Source organism: Oncorhynchus kisutch, linkage group LG18 (genome assembly GCF_002021735.2).
Source record: "Oncorhynchus kisutch isolate 150728-3 linkage group LG18, Okis_V2, whole genome shotgun sequence".
Taxonomy (NCBI): Eukaryota; Metazoa; Chordata; class Actinopteri; order Salmoniformes; family Salmonidae; genus Oncorhynchus; species Oncorhynchus kisutch.
In genome coordinates, this window is record NC_034191.2 from 60,005,319 (window position 1) to 60,025,491 (window position 20,173).

At 42.3% G+C, this 20,173-nt stretch overlaps 1 protein-coding gene across 3 annotated transcripts in view; it reads right to left on the reverse strand.

Moving 5' to 3' along the window:
- LOC109910000 (WD repeat-containing protein 37) overlaps positions 1 to 20,173 on the reverse strand; it is a 31,850-nt gene continuing 11,677 nt past the window's right edge. For all 3 annotated transcript variants that reach the window (XM_031796397.1, XM_031796396.1, XM_031796398.1), the window contains 5 exons: positions 18,803 to 19,040; positions 12,201 to 12,342; positions 4,475 to 4,609; positions 4,094 to 4,208; positions 1 to 3,637 (listed from right to left, as the gene is read on the reverse strand). In XM_031796397.1, the coding sequence (XP_031652257.1) occupies positions 3,506 to 3,637; positions 4,094 to 4,208; positions 4,475 to 4,609; positions 12,201 to 12,342; positions 18,803 to 19,040 (762 nt within the window). In that variant the 3' untranslated portion in view covers positions 1 to 3,505. The remainder of the gene's footprint in view (positions 3,638 to 4,093; positions 4,209 to 4,474; positions 4,610 to 12,200; positions 12,343 to 18,802; positions 19,041 to 20,173) is intronic.

Sequence of the window (20,173 nt, forward strand, 5' to 3'; positions counted from 1 at the left end):
TGGAAAAGGAATCATACTTTTAATTGGATTTTGACAAGCATCTGTGCAGAATATATCTATCCGAAAAATGATAATACAGTGTGCAAAATGTATAATAAAAGAATGAGGTTTAGGGTGAATATATTTTCTTACAATGAAGCCGCTGTGCCTTGCCTATCTACCGGTACTTTTCCCAATCTCATACCACAGTTCAAAATACAAAAAATCATATTCCTTTTTCCCCTTCGTTATAATTCATACATGAGGGTTCTCTGTCCAGCCATACCTCTTTGAAGATTAAAGATGATTCTGATACAGTGAAAGTGACGTACAAACTGCCTGAATAAAATAAAAAGTACAGTGGTGAAGAAATCTGAGCTATATGCTAAAAACAGAACGGGCACATCCCAAATGGCACCCTACACCCTATATTAGTGCACAACTTTTGACCAGAGTCCATAGGGCTCTGATCAAAAGTACTGTAGCTCACCATGAAGGGAATAGGGGGCCATTTTGGACACATCCCCAAGTTATTTTATTAGCAGATGTAATTTGATATTCTGACAGATGCTGGTAACAAGATTAATGCAAATGTGTAACTACATTGTACAACATTCTTATACGTTAAACTTTTTTATCCATACTGAATTTATCTTGAATGTGTAAATTATAACTTATTGTAAAGGCAGTTCTTTATATTATCTATTGTGAAAACATCACAGCAGTATAACTGTGATGTTGATGCGCAATACACAGACAAACAGATGAGGTACAGTAGAAAGTGACAGACACACACACACAACACAGCAACAAAGCCACTTGGTGACATTTCATCTCATACAACCATGAGCAGAGTTGCTAACTATTGTACAGCACATGCAGAACATCGAAACAAACCCTATTGAAGAGCGATCAGATTCACAACAAGTGTGGGTGGGTTATACATTATGCCGATACAAAGAGCACTTGATAGGAATGGTTGTCACTCAGGATGGGTTGTATTGTAACAGTGTTAACACACTTTTCTGACCAGGGAAAACTACAGCAGCAACTAGATACAGAGCCTTCTGAAAGTATTCACAACCCTAGACTTTTTCCACATTTTGTTGTGTTACAAGCCCAAATTTAAAATTGGTTAAATTGGGATTTTGTGTCACTGATCTGCAAACAATACCCCATAATGTCAAAGTGGAATTTATTTTTGAAATGTTTACAAATTAAAAATTAAATGTCTTGCGTCAATAAGTATTCAACACTTTTGTTATGGCACAGATTCAACCACAAAGACCAGGGAGGTTTTCCAAGGGTTCGCAAAGGGCACCTTTTGGTAGATAAAAAATAAAATAAGCAGACATTGAATATCCCTTTGAGCATAATGCAGTTATTAATTACACTTTGGATCGTATATCAATAAACCCAGTCACTAAAAAGATAAAGGCCTCCTTCCTAACTCAGTTGCCGCAGAGGAAGGCCAATGGTGATTTTAAAACAGTTAGAGTTTAATGGCTGTGATAGGAGAACACTGAGGATGGATCAACAACATTGTAGTTACTCCACAATACTAACCTAAATGACAGGGTGAAAAGAAGGAAGCCTGTACACAACAAAAATATTCCCAAACATGCATCCTGTTTGTAATAAGGCAGTAAAGTAATACTGCAAAAAATGTGGCAAAGAAATGAAATTTTTGTCCTGAATACAAAGCGTTTCGGTAGGGGCAAATCCAACACAACACATCACAGAGTACCACTCATATTTTCAAGCACGGTGGTGGCTGCATCATGTTATGGGTATGCTTGTCATCGACAAGGACTAGGGAGTTTTTAGGAATGAAAAGAAACCGAATAGAGATAAGCACAGGAAAAATCCTAGAGGAAAACTTTGTTCAGTCTGCTTTCCAACAGACACTGGGAGACAAATTAACATTTCAGTAGGGCAATAACCTAAAACACAAGGCCAAATATACACTGGCATTGCTTACCAAGACGATGTTGAATGTTCGATTGGCCTAGTTATAGTTTCGACTTAAAAATCTATGGCAAGACTTGATAATGGCTGTCTAGCAATGATCAACAACCAACTTGACAGAGATCAACAAAACAAAATAAGAATAATGGGCAAATATTGTACAATCCAGGTGTGCAAAGCTCTTAAGAGACATACCCATAATATTCAAAAATTATTCTAACATGTATTGACTCGGGGGGTTGAATAGTTATCTAATCAAGATATGTTAGTGTTTATTTTCCAAAGATAAAAAATATATATATATTTTTCTTCCACTTCGACAGAGTATTTTGTGTAGATCGTTGCCAAATAAATACATTTTTATCCCGCTTTAACAACAAAATGTGGAAAAAGTCAAGGGGTGTGAATACTTTCTGAAGGCACTGTGTATCCTATAACTACGGTTTAATTTCTTCGTGGTCAGGTAACGAGTCAGGAAAAACTCCTGGCCCTAATCATCCAAACTATACATCATCATGACGCGCCTCAGCCAATTTCCCGAGTAACCATGGTGATAATTAACCAAATCATTTTATTGAGCTCTTTTGTGGCTTTGCTATTGGAGGATGTTATGATCACATATTCAACATTAGATTAGCCCATGCAATACAGTAAACAGTGTACTGGCCAGGGGGACTACACACTTCAAGCTGATCATCTATCATTTTCATTGAGATCTATGTACAGCAAACATCAATATCAGTCAAGCATATTTATCTAAGCAGGTGACCAGTAACCATATCAGCACATTGTGACCCATGGAGGAAATGTGAAATATGATATTGAACAAGCCCCATTGCTGCTGCATGCATGAATGCATTTTCTTGCAAAAAAACATCATTGCAGGTTCCCTATTGTCAAATCTACAGTACACCCACATAGTCATATTGAGTACTACACAGTATAGAAAGAACAAGGCAGATGTATCCTAACAGCATGGCAAACAATTGTTTAAATGTGTTTTTAAAAGGAAATCTATACAATGGACAGTGTAAAATGTGACTGACTCAAAACAACTCAGTAGGTCAAATGTGTAGGTCTCTAGATGATACAGTATAGTAAACTCCTAGCCCTTGATCATGCAGGCCAAAGAGGGTGAAAACAGCCAAGATTACCCACTCAGTGCAAAGATCATCCATCTGGGTTAGACCAGGCCACCATATGATACGCATGGTACAAATGTATTGCCTCTCCTATCGTTCTTCAGACAGTTTTACAAATACATTGACGGGAGTTTGAGTGCATGCAAGATCAACTAGGGCTTGCTATTCACCCATTCATGTTCATCAGCAGTAAACAACACCATAGAAGTAGTGTTTTCTGGAGTCAACCAAATATATTTTTACATATATAGATGGGTTTAAAATATGACTTTGTCCTCTCCATTAAAACACACAAAAACTCAGTCCATGCAAAGTGGATGGAGATAATATACATCAAATACAGTGGTATGCGTGTAGTGTGTGTGTGTGTGTCTGCACGCCCGTGTATGTGCAGTGTGTGTGTCACTTGTCCTGCATCACTTCTCCTGCAGCAGAGCTGGGATGTTTATGTTCCATCCGATGGCTTGCCGGTCGAAGCCACAGGTGAACAGGTTACATGACGCATTCTCCTCGTTCCACACCGAGCAGCACACCATGCGTCGATGACCCTGGAATACACAGGCACATACCAACACAGAAAAACCTCAAAGACCACACAACATGGATAACAAAGCTCAAACAGACTTCAATGGAGTTGTGTACAGTATCACACAGCTACACACAACCCACACAAGTTAGAACCCCCAACAACAACCCTTTGACCTCGCTGGTACGCAGCAGTACATTTCCACATCAGCAGTGATAATGGCTATAGACACTGAGGCAGTGTCAGCACTCAGCCTGCAGGAAGTGACTATGTGTGGAAATGGGATGGAGAATCTTTCCTCCTCCCACTCTCTACCTCTCAGAAGGGGCTGTCTGTGTGACAGAAAGATCTTTCCTCCTCATCTTGCTCCCATTGTTTCTCCCTCCCTCCCCCTCTCAGGAAGGGACTATCTGTGTGACAGAAGGATAGATGGAGAATCTTTCCTCCTTCCCTCCCGCTCTCTTCCCTCAGCACCTACCTGTCTGTTGCTGCGTGGTAGTCGTGCCAGTCTTACTCCAGTCATGTCAAACAGCCTGACTTGCCGATTGTCGTGTGGGAGAGCGATGATTCTTTGGTTGGCTGAGACACTTATCCTGGAAGGAGTTCAGACGGAGAGTATGGCGTGTTAGACAAGAGAAGGGAATAAAGCTTGACTTGATGTGTTCTTGACAACGCTATTAATAACTATATGTACAGGTGGAGCTGTCACTCAACCACTACACCTAAACTATCAATCTGAACTGTGCTTGAGTTCAAACTAAAACAAACATTTTGGAAAACATGACCATGAAATGTTCTGAATTGTATGATCTCTTGGTCTTTTTTCAGCTCTTCACATACAATTAAATGTCTCTCCTACCTGTTAACAGCAGAGTCCGTGCGGATGGTTGCTATGGGCGACCTCATGTTCTTCAAGTCCCACACCTTGACGGTGCGATCGTCACTCCCCGACACCACGTTGTCCCCCACTGTGAACACAGCTGACGTCACCGTGCTGGAGAGACACACACACACAAAAAAAACAGAATGATCATTGTTAAAATCTCTTAAAGCCATCAAATCTACACTACAAAAGTATGTGGACACTTCAAATGACTGGATTCGGCTATTTTAGCCACACCGGTTGCTGACAGGTGTATAAAATCAAGCAAACAGCCATGCAATCTCCATAGACAAACATTGGCAATAGAATGGCCTTACTGAAAAGCTCAATGACTTTTAACGAAGCAGTCTCATAGGATGCCACCTTTACAACAAGTCACTTTGTCAAATATCTGCCATGCTAGAGCTGCCCGGTCAACTGTAAGTGCTGTTATTGTAAAGTGGAAACATCTAGGAGCAACAACGGTTCAGCTGTGAAGTGGTAGGCCACACAAGCTCACAGAATGGACCCGCCAAGTGCTGAAGCGTGTAGCGCGGTAAAAATAATCTGTCCTCAGTTGCAATAGAATGGCCTTACTGAAGAGCTCAGTGACTTTCAAGCTCACAGAATGGGCCTGTCGAGAGCTGAAGCGCGGTAAAAATTGTCTGTGCTCATTTGCAACACTAAGTACGGAGTTCCAAACGACCTCTGGAAGCAACGTCAGCACAATAACTGTCCTCCAGGAGCTTCATGAAATGGGTTTCCATGGCTGAGCAGCCGCACACAAGCATAAGATCACCATGAACAATGCCAAGCGTCGGCTGGAGTGGTGTAAAGCTCGTTGCCATTGGACTCTGGAGCAGTAGAAACACGTTCTCTGGAGTGATGAATCCCGCTTCACCATCTGGCAGTCCGACGGATGAATCTGGGTATGGCGGATGCCAGGAGAACGCGACCTGCCCAAATGCATAGTACCAACTGTAAAGTTTGGTGGAGGAGGAATAATGGTCTGGGGCTGCTTTTCACAATTCGGGCTAGGCCCCTTAGTTCCAGTGAAGGGAAATTTGAACACTATAGCACACAATGATATTCTAGACGATTCTGTGCTTCCAACTTTGTGGCAACAGTTTTGGGAAGGCCCTTTCCTGTTTTAGCATGACAATGTCCCTGTGCATAAAGCGAGGTCCATACAGAAATAGTTGTTGAGATCAGCGTGGAAGAATTTGACTGGACTGCACAGAACCCTTACCTAAACCCCATCGAACACCTTTGGGATGTATTGGAACACCGATTGCGAGCCAGGCCTAGCCCAACATCAGTGCCCAACCTCAATAATGTTTGTGGCTGAATGGAAGCAAATCCCTGCAGCAATGTTCCAACATCTACTAGAAAGCCTTCCCAGAAGAGTGGATGATGTTATAGTAGCAAAGGGAGGGAAAACTCTATATTAATCCCATGATTTTGGAATGAGATCTTTGACGAGCAGGTGTCCACATACTTCTGGCCATTTTGCGTATCAAATCAAAAACAAACTAAAAAGTATCTCAAAGAGATCACATCAAAACACTGCTGACAAACAACAGGAAAATGGAGTCTATTAAAGCTGGAATTCGTAGCAGTGAAACTACCACATCCGTTTGCGATATTACAACATCAAAGGCGTTCATTCAAACAACAAACACCGTTTATTTAACTAATAACTAACCCGCTGGGGCGACCAGTGGTGCGGTTTCACTTTATGTGGATCTTTAAAAGGTGTGTTACTTTTCTTCTAAGACTCATCATGTGTGATTCAAGTGAAGTCATTCAGCCTGTAGGGAGAGTCATCTCCCTGCCGTCACACAGTCATTCATAAATGAGAGTGATATAAACCGTGAGGAGGGAGGTTAAGGCTATTTTTAATAATCTACCAGCGGGGGTGTAACAATCAGGCAGTTCCAGAGTGGAGCTCCTCTCCCCAGCCCTGTGGTTGCCTCTCAGTGTGCCGTCACTGGGTACGCCTGCCTCCGGCACTGGGGAGGCTGGTTGGTGGGGGGGGGGATCTGTGAGCCACAGCTACTGGAGCAGAGTGACAGTGTAGAGGGCATGTTCTGACATCAGTAGCCTGAGGACGTGCTCAGTGCTTAGCCTGGGGGGGGGGGGGGGGGGGGGGGGTGAGTGTCTTGAAAGTCACCATAGTCTCTGAGGGTCAGTAGAGGTTGGCCCAAAAGTGCTCACCTCAGCACAACTTCCCAGGCGGGAGCCAGGCGTGATGTAGCGCGTCGCTCTCACACGTCGCTGAGGTCAGGACCATTCCTTTAATGGACTCATTTAAGATTTCTTATTCATTTCACACATCACTGTCATCTTTTTCTTCCAACCCCCCTCTCTCTCTCCCTCTCTCTACTGAAGGAGCCAGGAGGATTCGATTTGGCGCTCTGTTCGTTCTGATTAAGATTAGCAGCAGAAAAGCCCCATGCAGCACCACCTTAGCCTCACTCACTGGCTAACTCCTAGCCATCTTTAATTTAAATTGACATTATATTACGGTTTAATTAAGGGGCTAAACTCTGCCGTATTAAAGATGTGGGGCCCTGGCCAACTGTACGTATATAGCCACCGGGGGGGGGGGGGGGGGGGGGGGGAGCGGCTCGCTCATGGGCAATTTTAAATCCCAAATGGCACCCTATCCCCTATATAGTGTACTACTTTTGACCCAGGCTCATAGTGCTCAGGTCAAAAGTAGTACACTATATAGGAAATAGCTAACCAGTCCAATGCACTTTTTGACATCGTAAGGTAAGGTTACGTTATTAAAGTATAACTTGGGAGGTATTCTGAAAGTCTCTCCTGAGCCGACTGACAAGCAGGGTCAAGGCTCATTAGGAAAAGGGGAGAAGGGGGTAGGAGGGAAGGAGAAGGCCCAGAGGTATCAGTGACGGGGCCAGTCTTTGTTAAAGGCTAATGAGAGACGTCCACCTATTAACCCTGGACATGATCTTCTACATCCTTAGCTATCATTAATGTGAGTGTAGATTCTGCATTACAAATAATACACAGCATTTTTCAGCAAATATCCTGAACATATATTTGGCGTACATAAAATAAAATAATTCGGTGTCATTTCTTTGTTTGAGTATCATAACGATCAAACATTTCCTCCCCGTTTCTATGCATATCATATTTATAGAAGATTCTAGCCTGTCAAATAGAACCTGTTCTCTATATTTTTTCCAACGTGACATTATGTTTAAATTGCACTGAGACGAACATTCACAGTGACTATAGAATCAGATTTATGTTGGCATATTCCTCTGAAGCGCTGTGTTAGACAGACACAGACACATGCACGCACACACAGACACACACACAGATGCCTGCCTGTGATCAAACGCCTCGGAACAGAAGCGAGAGACAAACGCGACATGGCATCCCGTTGGTAAAGCAAGTCTGCTGCCACTTCTCATCTGCACTTTACGTGTTAGCTCATGTACATTGGTCATGTCCCAAAAGGCACCCTGTTCCCTATACAGTGCACTGCTGTTGACCAGAGCTATGTGGATCCTGGTCAAAAATAGTGCACTACACAGCGAATAGGGTGCCATTTGGGGCACACGTTCAATTATTTCACAATTATAAGGAGGGGGGACTTAGAGGCTGAATATGCTGTGCTTTTGACTGCCACCATGCTCTGTCACTGCGCATTAGCTATAATTGCGTCTGAAGACACTGCAAATGAGCTACTCCTTCCCAAAGCTCTCTATCTATTAAACCCTTTACACTGATGCTCCCCTGCAACATTACACTGTGCTGCTCTGTCAAGAGGACATGTTATAGGAAAACATTCAATTGTTACATTTACAGTTGAAGTCGGAAGTTGACATACACTTAGGTTGGAGTCATTAAAACTCGTTTTTCAACCATTCCACAAATTTCTTGTTAACAAGCTATAGTTTTGGCAATTCGGTTAGGACATCTACTTTGTGCATGACAAGTAATTTTTCCAACAATTGTTTACAGACAGATTATTTCACTTATAATTCACTGTATCACAATTCCAGTGAGTCAGAAATTTATATACACTAAGTTGACTGTGCCTTGAAACAGCTTGGAAAATTCCAGAAAATTATGTCATGGCTTTAGAAGCTTCTGATAGGCTAATTAACATAATTTGAGTCAATTGGAGGCGTACCTGTGGATGTATTTCAGGGCCTACCTTCAAACTCAGTGCCTCTTTGCTTGACAACATGGGACAATCCAAAGAAAATCCAAAGATCTGGAAGTCTGGAAATTACTCCCAAGGATGAGCCAAACGCCTGAAGGTACCACGTTCATCTGTACAAACAATAGTACGCAAGTATAAACACCATGGGACCATGCAGCCATCATACCGATCAGGAAGGAGACGCATTCTGTCTCCAAGAGATGTACGTACTTTGGTGCGAAAAGGGCAAATCAGTCCCAGAACAACAGCAAAGGACCTTGTGAAGATGCTGGAGGAAACAGGTACAAAAGTATCTATATCCACAGTAAAACGAGTCCTATATCGACATAACCTGAAAGGCCGCTCAGCAAGGAAGAAGCCACTGCTCCAATACCGCCATAAAAACCCCAGACTACGGTTTGTAACTGCACGTGGGGAGAAAGATTGTACTTTTTGGAGAAATGTCCTCTGGTCTGATGAAACAAAAATAGAACTGTTTGGCCATAAAGACCATCGTTATGTTTGGAGAAAAAGGGGGAAGGCTTGCAGGTCGAAGAACACCATCCCAACCGTGAAGCACGGGGGTGGCAGCACCATGTTGTGGGGGTGCTTTGCTGCAGAAGGGATTGGCGCACTTCACAAAATAGATGGCATCATCAGGCAGGAAAATTATGTGGATATATTGAAGCAACATCTCAAGACATCAGTCAGGAAGTTAAAGCTTGGTCGCAAATGGGTCTTCCAAATGGACAATGACCCCCAAGCATACTTCCAAAGTTGTGGCAAAATGGTTTAAGGACAACAAAGTCAAGGTATTGGAGTGGCCATCAAAAAGCCCTGACCGCAATCCTATAGAAAATTTGTGGGCAGAACTGAAAAAGTGTGTGCAAGCAAGGAGGCCTACAAACCTGAATCAGTTACACCAGCTCTGTCAGGAGGAATGGGCCAACATTCACCCAACTTATTGTGGGAAACTTGTGGAAGTCTACCAGAAACGTTTGACCCAAGTTAAACAATTTAATGGCAATGCTACCAAATACTAATTGAGTGTATGTACACTTCTGACCCACTGAGAATGTGATGCAAGAAATAAAAGCTGAAATAAATAATTCTCTCTACTATTAATCTGACATTTCACATTCTTCAAATAAAGTGGTGATCCTAGCTGACCTAAAACAGAGAATCTTTACTCGGATTAAATGTCAGGAATTGTGAAAAGTTGAAATGTATTTGGCTAAGGTTTATGTAAACTTCTGACTTCAACTGTTCATTTTAGTCATTTAGCATACACTCTTATCCAGAACGACTGACAGGAGCAATTATGGTTAAGCACCTTGCTCAACGGCACAGAGTTTTCCTAGTCGGCTCGGGGATTTGAACCAGCGACCTTTCTGTTATTGGCCCAACGCTCTTAACCGCTAGGCTTAACAGCTAGGCCATTATATTCTTCTTCAGTCACACTGCGGAGCCAATTCAGACAAGACAAACCTCTGAACAAGAGACAGATACTGTGGGAAGAAACATCTAATCCAAACATCCTAAGACAACCCTCTGCGATTTAACCAATGATTACAATTGGCATTTTAAAGTATAATTAAAGTATAAAGTATAATTCTGCAAATAGTACAATATGTGTCCAAATGAGGGGCTTGGTATTTGGTAGCAGTGATATGACCAACAGCTACTCTTGATAGTCAAACTAATCAGGCATTTTGTTTGTCACATATTTGTCCCTTCTGAAACAGATTGCAGCATTTCTAACCCCCTGCTGTCAGTGTGTACGACAGGAGCTCCCTAAGGGAAAGCCCCTCTGTGGTGTCACTCAGCAGCTCATAACTCATGGCTCCACATGACGTGTGTGTGTGGCGGGACAAAGCGGTTGTAGGGAGTTCCAGGGCCAGGGGACATGAGTTTGTGTGCGCGCGCGTGCGTACGACTGTGCCTTCACAGGGAGGCCTCCTGCCAGGCTGTGTGTGGGCCTCATTCATCTTGTTGGGTGCAGGGCAGCCAAGCGTCTCCCTACAGCTGACAGTACACACACAAACAGTCTACTGCAACACTGGGTTCCCTGAGAGGGCCTCAATCAGCACACACACTGCTATGACTGACACTCATTAGGACTAACAGCTGTCTCAGCTAACACACACACACACACACACACGAGAGAGCAGTTTTTCAGAAACAGTTTGCACGTGTTAAAGTAAATACTTTATTATTCCAGGTCTAGAAACAAAACAGTAAGACACGATCTCACTGCCTACCTATGAATATAAATAAACCTCCTCCCACTCATCATTACTGCTAAGGGTTCTGAGGGACTGAGTTATAATATAGTTCTTAGGTAAAGAGCTCGTATAAAGATGAATAACTATGAATGGTTCAAGAGGGACACAGACTTTGTTCACACGTGGATAGTTTGAGTAATTTTCAATTTGGACAATTTTTGAGCATTTATCAGAGTACTAAAGCTACAAAGTTATACGCAGCCATGTTTTAGAGCACGGGTGAGCTTTATGTGGTAGTTTTGACTACAATGAACTGCAGCTGTTGCTCAATGGTTGACTTAGCTCAAAAAAACTATCCCTTTTTGTCTTACAAAAAGGCGAGCAAGAGAGAGCGATGGTGAGAGTGAGGGCGAGCGAAGGAGTGATTCAGGTGAGTGGAGGAGGTATCAGTTGACTTGCTTGAGATGCTGTGAACGTAGAGAGAGGAAGGAGAAGGTAATTGCCTTAGCACTAACAGGCCACGACAGACAGCCGACACACACACACACACACAGTGAGTGGCTGGCTGTGTGCTTGTGCTAATCTCATTACAGTGATTGTCTATGAGAGAGAATGAAAGTGGGGATCTGTAGGAATTATACATGTTGGGGTCGAACATAATGAGCACCATGTAATCCCCAGCAATCAAAGGCTGCCAGAAGCAGCCTGCCTGTACTACACCACTTTGCATTAACGAGACTGACGACAGGAGTCACATTCAAATGGTTTGCGAGTAGGGGGGGGAGAGTTTGGGGGGAGCTGACAGTCCACGTTTTCAAATGAGCCACTCAAATTGAGCCTTTAACAGCATTGGAACGAGAGGGGCCAAATTACACAGAGCGAGGATGAGCGAGGGATTAACGGGGAAACGGAGTGATAAATGGAGAGAGCTGAAGGGAGGAAGAGAGTCTCAGAAGGTGGTCAAAGTGGTGAAGATGAAGTGCTCAATAATAAATGATAAAGAGGCAAGTGGAGGATTTTGCCTAAAGCCAGTCGGGCACAGGAAATTAATGTGACATGTTTTTAAAAAGAAAGAAAAACATAAAAACACTGAAAATGGCTGGAGAATGCTTCAGAGTGGTGATGTAGTGACTGCTCTATGGGTGAAATAAGATGTTGCACTGCCATCTTGTGGAGGAATTAGCTCCAACCTTACAACTGCTTCTGTTTTAGTGAATATTATGTATAGTATAGCCACTGAAATAACAATATGACATTACGTGTGATGTTAAGCACCTAAATTGCTTGTCGGGGACTGTGTGTGTGTGTAACTCACTCGGTGTGTCCCTGAAACACGTTAACAGAGTGGATGGAGGGATCTCTGAAGTCCCACAGACGGAAGGTGGTGTCTCTGGACGAGGTGACCACCAGACGCTGGCTTGGATGGGTACAGCAGTGGGTCAGCTCCTGGTCGTGGCCTGGACACACACATACAGTATTAAAGATTTGGGTCCGTGTAAAACTATACTTAACATGACAGTGTTATGATATGAGGGCAGGGTTAGTGTTAGGGCAGAGACAAATACACTATCCAGGATACACTTCAACAATTCATTCCAACGGGGGGCAGCAGCAACTTTGTCCAGGTGCTGAGCCTGGTTGATACACATATCAGGTGCTGATAATTAAGGTGATCGTCATTCAGGGTCTCAGCTTGCAAACCGTGAGGCTGCTGGTTTGTTTGGTGTCCATGAGACCTTTCATTTGGTTTTGAATCTTTGTATAACATTTAATTTCTATTGACAGAGGGGTAAAAATAACCCACACTTAATCATAAAATTCAACAAATTAGAAAATAGCAGTATTCTAAAACTTTACCCTCACGCCACTTTTTGTAGCCTAGGGTCCAGGACAAAATGTGTCCTTTTCTAAACGCATCTCATGCAATTTGACATTTAGCAGAATCTTTTTTAATACCGCACAAATGATCAAAATGACAGGCTACTTTGACACTGACAAACAGAATCTGAGGTCAATAAAAACGACCGTGTCTTGAATCCATCAATAGCCTAGGGCTAGGTGTATGGAGACACACATATTGTACAAAATGAGGAAATTAGTCCTAAAAAAGCTTTCCAGCTCCACTAACTCGCCCAATGATGTACAGCTCACACACCGGAGATGGCTGATGCGCTCATGCCAAAAGCATCTCTCTTGTTTTACAATGTAAAACAATGCCGTCCACTCAATAGGCCTATTTGGAAGTTGATTGAATATTTTGGTAGCCTCTACAGACAGATTACAGTCTTCTCTTTTCAGCAGGAGCCATTTCCTTTCCAACCTTTGTTTTCCCGGGATTGTATTTGAAATATTGCGAAAGTCCTGTTTTGGCTGCATGCTGTTAACTGACAGATTTGCCACACATTCTGGACTGTGATTGGGCTACACACAATCCACAGCTAGGCAATAATACAACATTTAAAAGCCATTGATCCTCTGTGGCTAAATTATAGGCTCTCTCCTGGTGTAGAGTACTGAATGATTTAATTTATTTTCTGAACAGACATCAGTAATTCTATAATGTTGGCAAATGTTTTTCAATTCATGGGTGCTGCAACACCCATCCCGCGGCTATTATTCTATAAGGAAATAAATGATGAATTGCAACGCAGGAGAGACGATAGTTGCAGGCTCATGTCAATCTGAGCAGAGAGGGAGAGATATACAGTACCAGTCAAAAGTTTGGACACCTACTCATTCAAGGGTTTTTCTTTATTTTTACAATTTCCTACATTATAGAATAATAGTGAAGACATCAAAACTATGAAATAACACATATGGAAACATGTTGTAACAAAAAAAGGTGTTGCACAAATCAAAATAGATTTTATATTTGAAAATCATCGAAGTAGCCACCCTTTGCCTTGATGACAGCTTTGCACAGCTTAGGAATTTCTTTCCTTCTTAATGTGTTTGAGCCAATCAGTTGTGTTGTGACAAGGTATGGGGTGGTATACAGAAGATAGCCCTATTTGGTAAAAGACCAAGTCCATATTATGGCAAGAACAGTCCATCATTACATGAAGGTCAGTCAATCCGGAAAATGTCAACAACTTTGAAAGTTTCTTCAAGTGCAGTCGCAAAAACCATCCAGCGCTATGATGAAACTGCTTCTCATGAGGACAGCAACAGGAAAGGAAGACCCAGAGTTACCTTTGCTGCAGAGGATAAGTTCATTAGTTACCTGCCTCAGAAATTGCAGCCCAAATAAATGCTTCAGAGTTCAAGTAACAGACACATCTCAACATCAACTGTTCAACTGCGTGAATCAACTGCGTGAATCAGGCCTTCGTGGTTAAATTGATGCAAAAAAACACTACTAAACGACACCAATAAGAAGAAGAGACTTGCTTCGGCCAAGAAACACAAGCAATGGACATTAGACTGGTGGAAATCTGTCCTTTTGTCTGATGAGTCCAAATTCGAGATTTTTTGTTCCAAGTGCCATGTCTTTGTGAGACGCAGAGTAGGTGAACGGATGATCTCCGCATGTGTGGTTCCCACCGTGAAGCATGGAGGAGGTGTGATGGTGCTTTACTGGTGACCGTCTGTGATTTATTTAGAATACAAGGCATACTTAACCAGCATCGCTACCACAGCATTCTGCAGCGATACGCCACCCCATCTGGTTTGCGCTTAGTGGGTCTATCATTTGTTTTTCAACAAGACAATGACCCAAAACACACCTCCATTCTGTGTAAGGGCTATTTGACCAAGGAGAGTGATGGATTGCTGCATCAGATAACCTGGCCTCTACAATCACCCAACCTCAACCCAATTGAGATGGTTTGGGATGAGTTGGACCGCAGAGTGAAAGCAGCCAGCATATGCTGGAACTCCTTCAAGGCTGTTGGAAAAGCATTCCAGGTGAAGCTGGTTGAGAGAATGCCAAGAGTGTGCAAAGCTGCCATCAAGGCAAAGGGTGGCTACTTTGAAGAATATGAAATATAAAATATATTTTGATTTGTTTAACACTTTTTTGGTTTCTACATGATTCCATAAGTGTTATTTCAAAGTGTTGATGTCTTCACTATTATTCTACGATGCATACATTTTTTTAAATAAAGAAAAACCCTTGAATGAGTAGGTGTATCCAAACTTTTGACTGGTACTGTAATATAAAGTGAATGTCATTCTAGTTCTGTAAGAGATACAGGCACGCTTCTCTCTCTCCCCACAGCAACGGCCACGTGTTGGTCTCTAGGCTACGTTTCGCAAACGATAAACCCAGGCCGCCCAACCCAGATCAATTCTTAGAAAATTAGGCACGGACTGAAAGTCTTTCTTTTTACAATTCGGGGACATTACAATTACAAAGCCAACTCAAATCAACTCTGATTGCTTTTATTCAGAATGTTACTTTGCAAACAGTGAAAAAAAAAATGTCATGAGAGGTAGGCCTACTGGATCCTGGAACAATCCAAAACTCAAGAGGTGCCGGATCCAAATTAGGGACAGCCCCCTCTTACCCTCCCACAGGACCACTACACCCACCCACATGATCGCTACAGATACTCAAGGTAATTTAAAAGGTATTATTTTATCTTAACCACTGCAGAAGTCCAATAGTGAATGTTATGGCATTATGCGCCATGCAGTTGCGCCACCGAAAGCTCTTATTGAGTCATGTCAGTAAAAGACAGTAACCATTAATGTTTAGACAGTGAAATGGGGAGGTTTCCATCGACAGGTAAACATTGGCCGTGAGGCCAGCCAGCCAGCCATAATTGCTTTTCTTGCAAAGAGAGATCCAATTTGGAGGTGTCACTGAAGAGTATAATCTGCACTGAGCATGGAACATGTTTAGAGTGCATTGTGGAGAGCATATTGAAGACTAGTCTCCAGAATTGGGATAACTTAGGGCACTCCCAGACCATATGAATTAAGGTACCAGGAGCATCCTGAGGGCATAGAGAGCATTTCAATGTTGGATTTATTTTCATTTGGAGCCTGCGCTGGTCAGATAAGATCTGAAGACAAAATGTAAATGGTTGTTCTGTTGATGAGGATTTCTAGAAGGAATTCGATTACAGTTTGCCAGTTAATATCAGTGACTGAAGGTCAGAAGTCTCTCTTCCGTAGTGGTCAATTGACAGGGGCTTCTGAGACGCTTCTGGGTTTAGGCCAGATCTCAACAATTTTCTGGAGGGGGAATTGGTAGTGTTTCGCATGGCAGAGCAAAGTTGTAAATAAAATAATCATTTTCCCGGTAAATTAAAAGTTGTTTGTAAATTCAAAAATGCACAGAGCCCTCCCTCATCGAGAACATTACCTTGATGTGTACACCCTTGTCACTCCAGTGGTGGAAGGATATAGGGCGGCCCCCCAAACAGATGTCGGAATTGTGGAACAAAGGAGAGTGATTGCATCAATTGGTTTTGGATAATTTTTTCGACGGTGCGACACACAGAGATGGCCAGTGTTATTTAGGGGACACATTTTGTTTTGGAGTATCTCAAGGAGACATTGGCGTGGACCAGATCCTGAAACCTGTGCGAATGTACTAGGTAGGTTGTACTAGGTAGGTCCTCTATGGGATGCCAAGCCACCTTAGCATCTGGATCAAACCATGTGGAAAGAGGCCAGAGAACAAATGACCAGAAATAATAAATACAAAATTGGAAGGCATTGGCCACCTGCCCTATTTTTCCTTGACAGAGTATGTCGTTTAATGCAATGGAGGCATGCTTTAGAGACGGAGGAATGCAATTTATTCCAATATCCAGTCAGTGGTGCCAGAGGGAGCATTGAGCTGAAAAGTTCAAGCGTGTTCATCTTGATAATAGAGATCTGTGATTTTAATGAATTTGGAAATGTTGATCTTTCCAGATCTGACACCACGTCTTTGAGAATCTTGTTGTAATTATTTGTAACTATGAATTGGACTGTGGGGTGGACATCAACTCCCAGGTATGTAAACTGTTTAACTCAAGGTATACCAAGCGTTTCCATAAGGGCATAACATTTACCAGCCACTCAAGATTTTTTTACCAGCCCAAATATATTTTTTACACTACAATAACTCAAAAAAAAAAAACAAATGAGCATGGTTTGTAATGTTTCTAAAAAAAATGTATTACTAGTAAGAAGTCATGTGGTATATTGTTGAACTTAATTTGACCAAAATATTACAGAGACAAATTCACCTGCCCCTTTAATGGTTGGCGGGAGGTTACTGTGGTAGTCCGACTTGAGTCATGTTTGTGCCTGTGAGATTGCCCTTACAAAAAAATATTTCAGTTTTTAAACTGCATTAAAAGTGCAATGACTACAGTCAAATGGTATTTTGGAGAATAACTACAGTACAATGCAGTTGAACGGTTACTGCACTGTAACTGCGGTTACTGCACTGAACATTGTTGTTTTGGACGCAGTATTTGCAACAAACTGCAGTTATACTGCACTCTGACTGCAATCTTTTTTCGTAAGGGTGAGTCTGACTAGTAGAAGCGTCGTCTTCACTTCACTAAAAGTTGAAACTCAAACACAGAAAAACAACCTAGCTTGTGAACAAAACAATGTAAATAGCCAAGAGACACAAGGACAAAGTCTCACTTCAGTAGACTTTCATTTAAAGGAAATCAGACAACGTTTATGCTTGTGCGCAGCGCTTCTAAAAATGAATCTTACACAGCTCTTTACGTGGGCACAGCCCCTAGCCAGGCAGTGTCACAGTGCGAGGTGGAATAAGCTCTATAGATTCGTAGTCCTTTGATTTTGTACCATTAATTTACCAGCTATGAAACAAAACGTCAGAAATACATTGAGAACAGCTACTGCAGCATTTATTTGACTATAAATGTAATCATATTTCTATTCACAACCCCTACGAAAAGAGATTGCTTCATTATACTGCACTTTGACTGCAATAAGGCCCATGGGAGTGGTATATGACCAACGTAGCACGGGTGAGGGCTGTTCTTATGCACAACAGAGTGCCTGGATACAGCCCTTAGCCGTGGTATATTGGCCATATACCACAAACCGAAGGTGCTTTATTGCTATTATAAACTGGTTACCAATGTAATTAGAGTAGTAAATTGAAATGTTGTCATACCAGTGGTATACTGTCTGATACCACAACTGTCAGCCAATCAACATTCAGGGCTCGAAACACCCAGTTTATAACTGCAGTTAGAGTGCAGTATGAAACTACTGCGTCCAAAATAATACATTTTTTTACTGTAGCAATATTGCAGTTGAACTGCAGTACACTGCAGTTATTATGCTATTACTGTGACCAAAACACCACAGTCGTCTGCAGTTACTGCAGTTTTAAAAACTGCAATATTTTTTTATTAGGGAAACACGAGTGAAATGCTCGCACTGTGGAGCCCTGACCACCCGCCAACGTGGTTGGTGAAATATACATTTGACCCGCCAACGCCAAAATATAGCCACATACCCACACCCGCAGGTGTTCATTTTAGGCACTGGTTGCTATTGAATAATCTCCCATATTAAATAGAGGTAAAAGGGCAGACCTCTCGTCCAAGTGGATCGTTAAGACAGAGCTTCTCCTGAACTTGGCAAGTTGTTGTCTCCTGGGCACATAGCACTGTCCTCAAACACTGATTTCTCACATAAATGTACCCATTCATTCAGGTTACAGACCATGTAACTAGGCCTAGGACCCTAGACTTCGGAAGTGCAACAATATTGGTAGGCTAGTTTATTGGATTTCGTAAACAACAGCCAGGGGCTCGCTCGGGCACAGGTTTGAATGTATTTTTTTACATTGTAGCGTTGCCCACCACAGAATGCAGAGAGGAGAGGAGATTGCAATGAAGAGAACCATTGATAATACATATGCAGATGGACTATACTAAGATTCCACTACACTCCTATAGGCGGGATGTGTCCGTCCTCTGTGCCTACCTGTCAGTGTGTGGACCAGCTCTGAGGTCTCCACCTCATATAGGTTGGCAGCCCGGTCCCAGGAAGCAGTGACCACCTGCTTGCCCCCTACCAGCCAGTCTGCAGCGATGACCACCCCTTGGTGGCTCTTCAAGGTGGTGGTGGCCACGCGGATGGTGGGGACCTCACTGCACGGACCCTCCCCGTCCCCGTCACCATCCTCCCTGTCTGAGAAGTCCAGCTCGTCGTCACACAGTGCCTAGGGCAGCGGGGGAACAGAGAGGAACAGAGTTTCTTTACAGGGCCCTTATCTTAAAATGTATCTCCTCCTATTTAGGAGTAACTATGAGTGAGTTAGTGGTATGTGAGAGAGAGGACAGTGTATGAGTAAATGTACACATGAGAGAAAGGTCCTTATCTTCTTATGGCTGGGGGGCAGTATTGAGTAGCTTGGATGAATAAGGGGCCTAAAGTAAACAGCCTGCTCCTCAGTCTCAGTTGCTAATATATGCATATTATTATTAGTGTTAGATAGAAAACACTCTAACGTTTCTAAAACTGTTTGAATGATGTCTGAGTATAACAGAACTCATATGGCAGGCAAAATCCTGAGTTGAAATCAAAACAGGAAGTGATAAATCTGAGCTTTGTATGTATTCACCAGAGTCCCCAATTAAAACCCCTTGAGATATTAATGATGTTGCACTGCCTAAGGGGTTCCACTAGATGTCAACCAATAATAGACATTTTAATGAGACTTCTATGGTGTTGTGGGAGTGAATGGGAGCAGAATGTATCAGGTGTCTATCAAGCAGCCATTTTCTGATCACGCTTATTCCTCATGGTACCCACTTGTGTTCCATTGCCCATGAAGACAAGAAGGAATACTCCGGTTGGAACTTTATTGAAGCTATATGTTAAAAACATCCTAATGATTGATTCTGTACTTAGTTTGAAATGTTTCTTCGACCTGTAATATAACTTTTTGAAGTTTTTGTCCGATGTAACGCTGACCAGAATTTGCGTTTGGATATGTATACCAAACACGCTAAAAAAATAAGGTATTTGGACATAAATAACGGATATTATCGAACAAAACAAACATTTATTGTGGACCTGGGATTCCTGGAGTGCTTTCTGATGTAGATCATCAAAGGTAAGGGAATATTTATCATGTCATTTCTTATTTATGTTGACGCCATCGTTGCGGCTGTGGTGATTTTTACTTCTGAGCGCCGTCTCAGATTATTGCATGGGTTTCTTTTTCCGTCAAGTTTTTTTTTAATAAATCTGACACAGCGGTTGCATTAAGGAGAGGTATATCTATAATTCCATGTGTATAACTTGTATTATCATCTACATTTATGATGAGTACTTCTGTTGAATCGATGT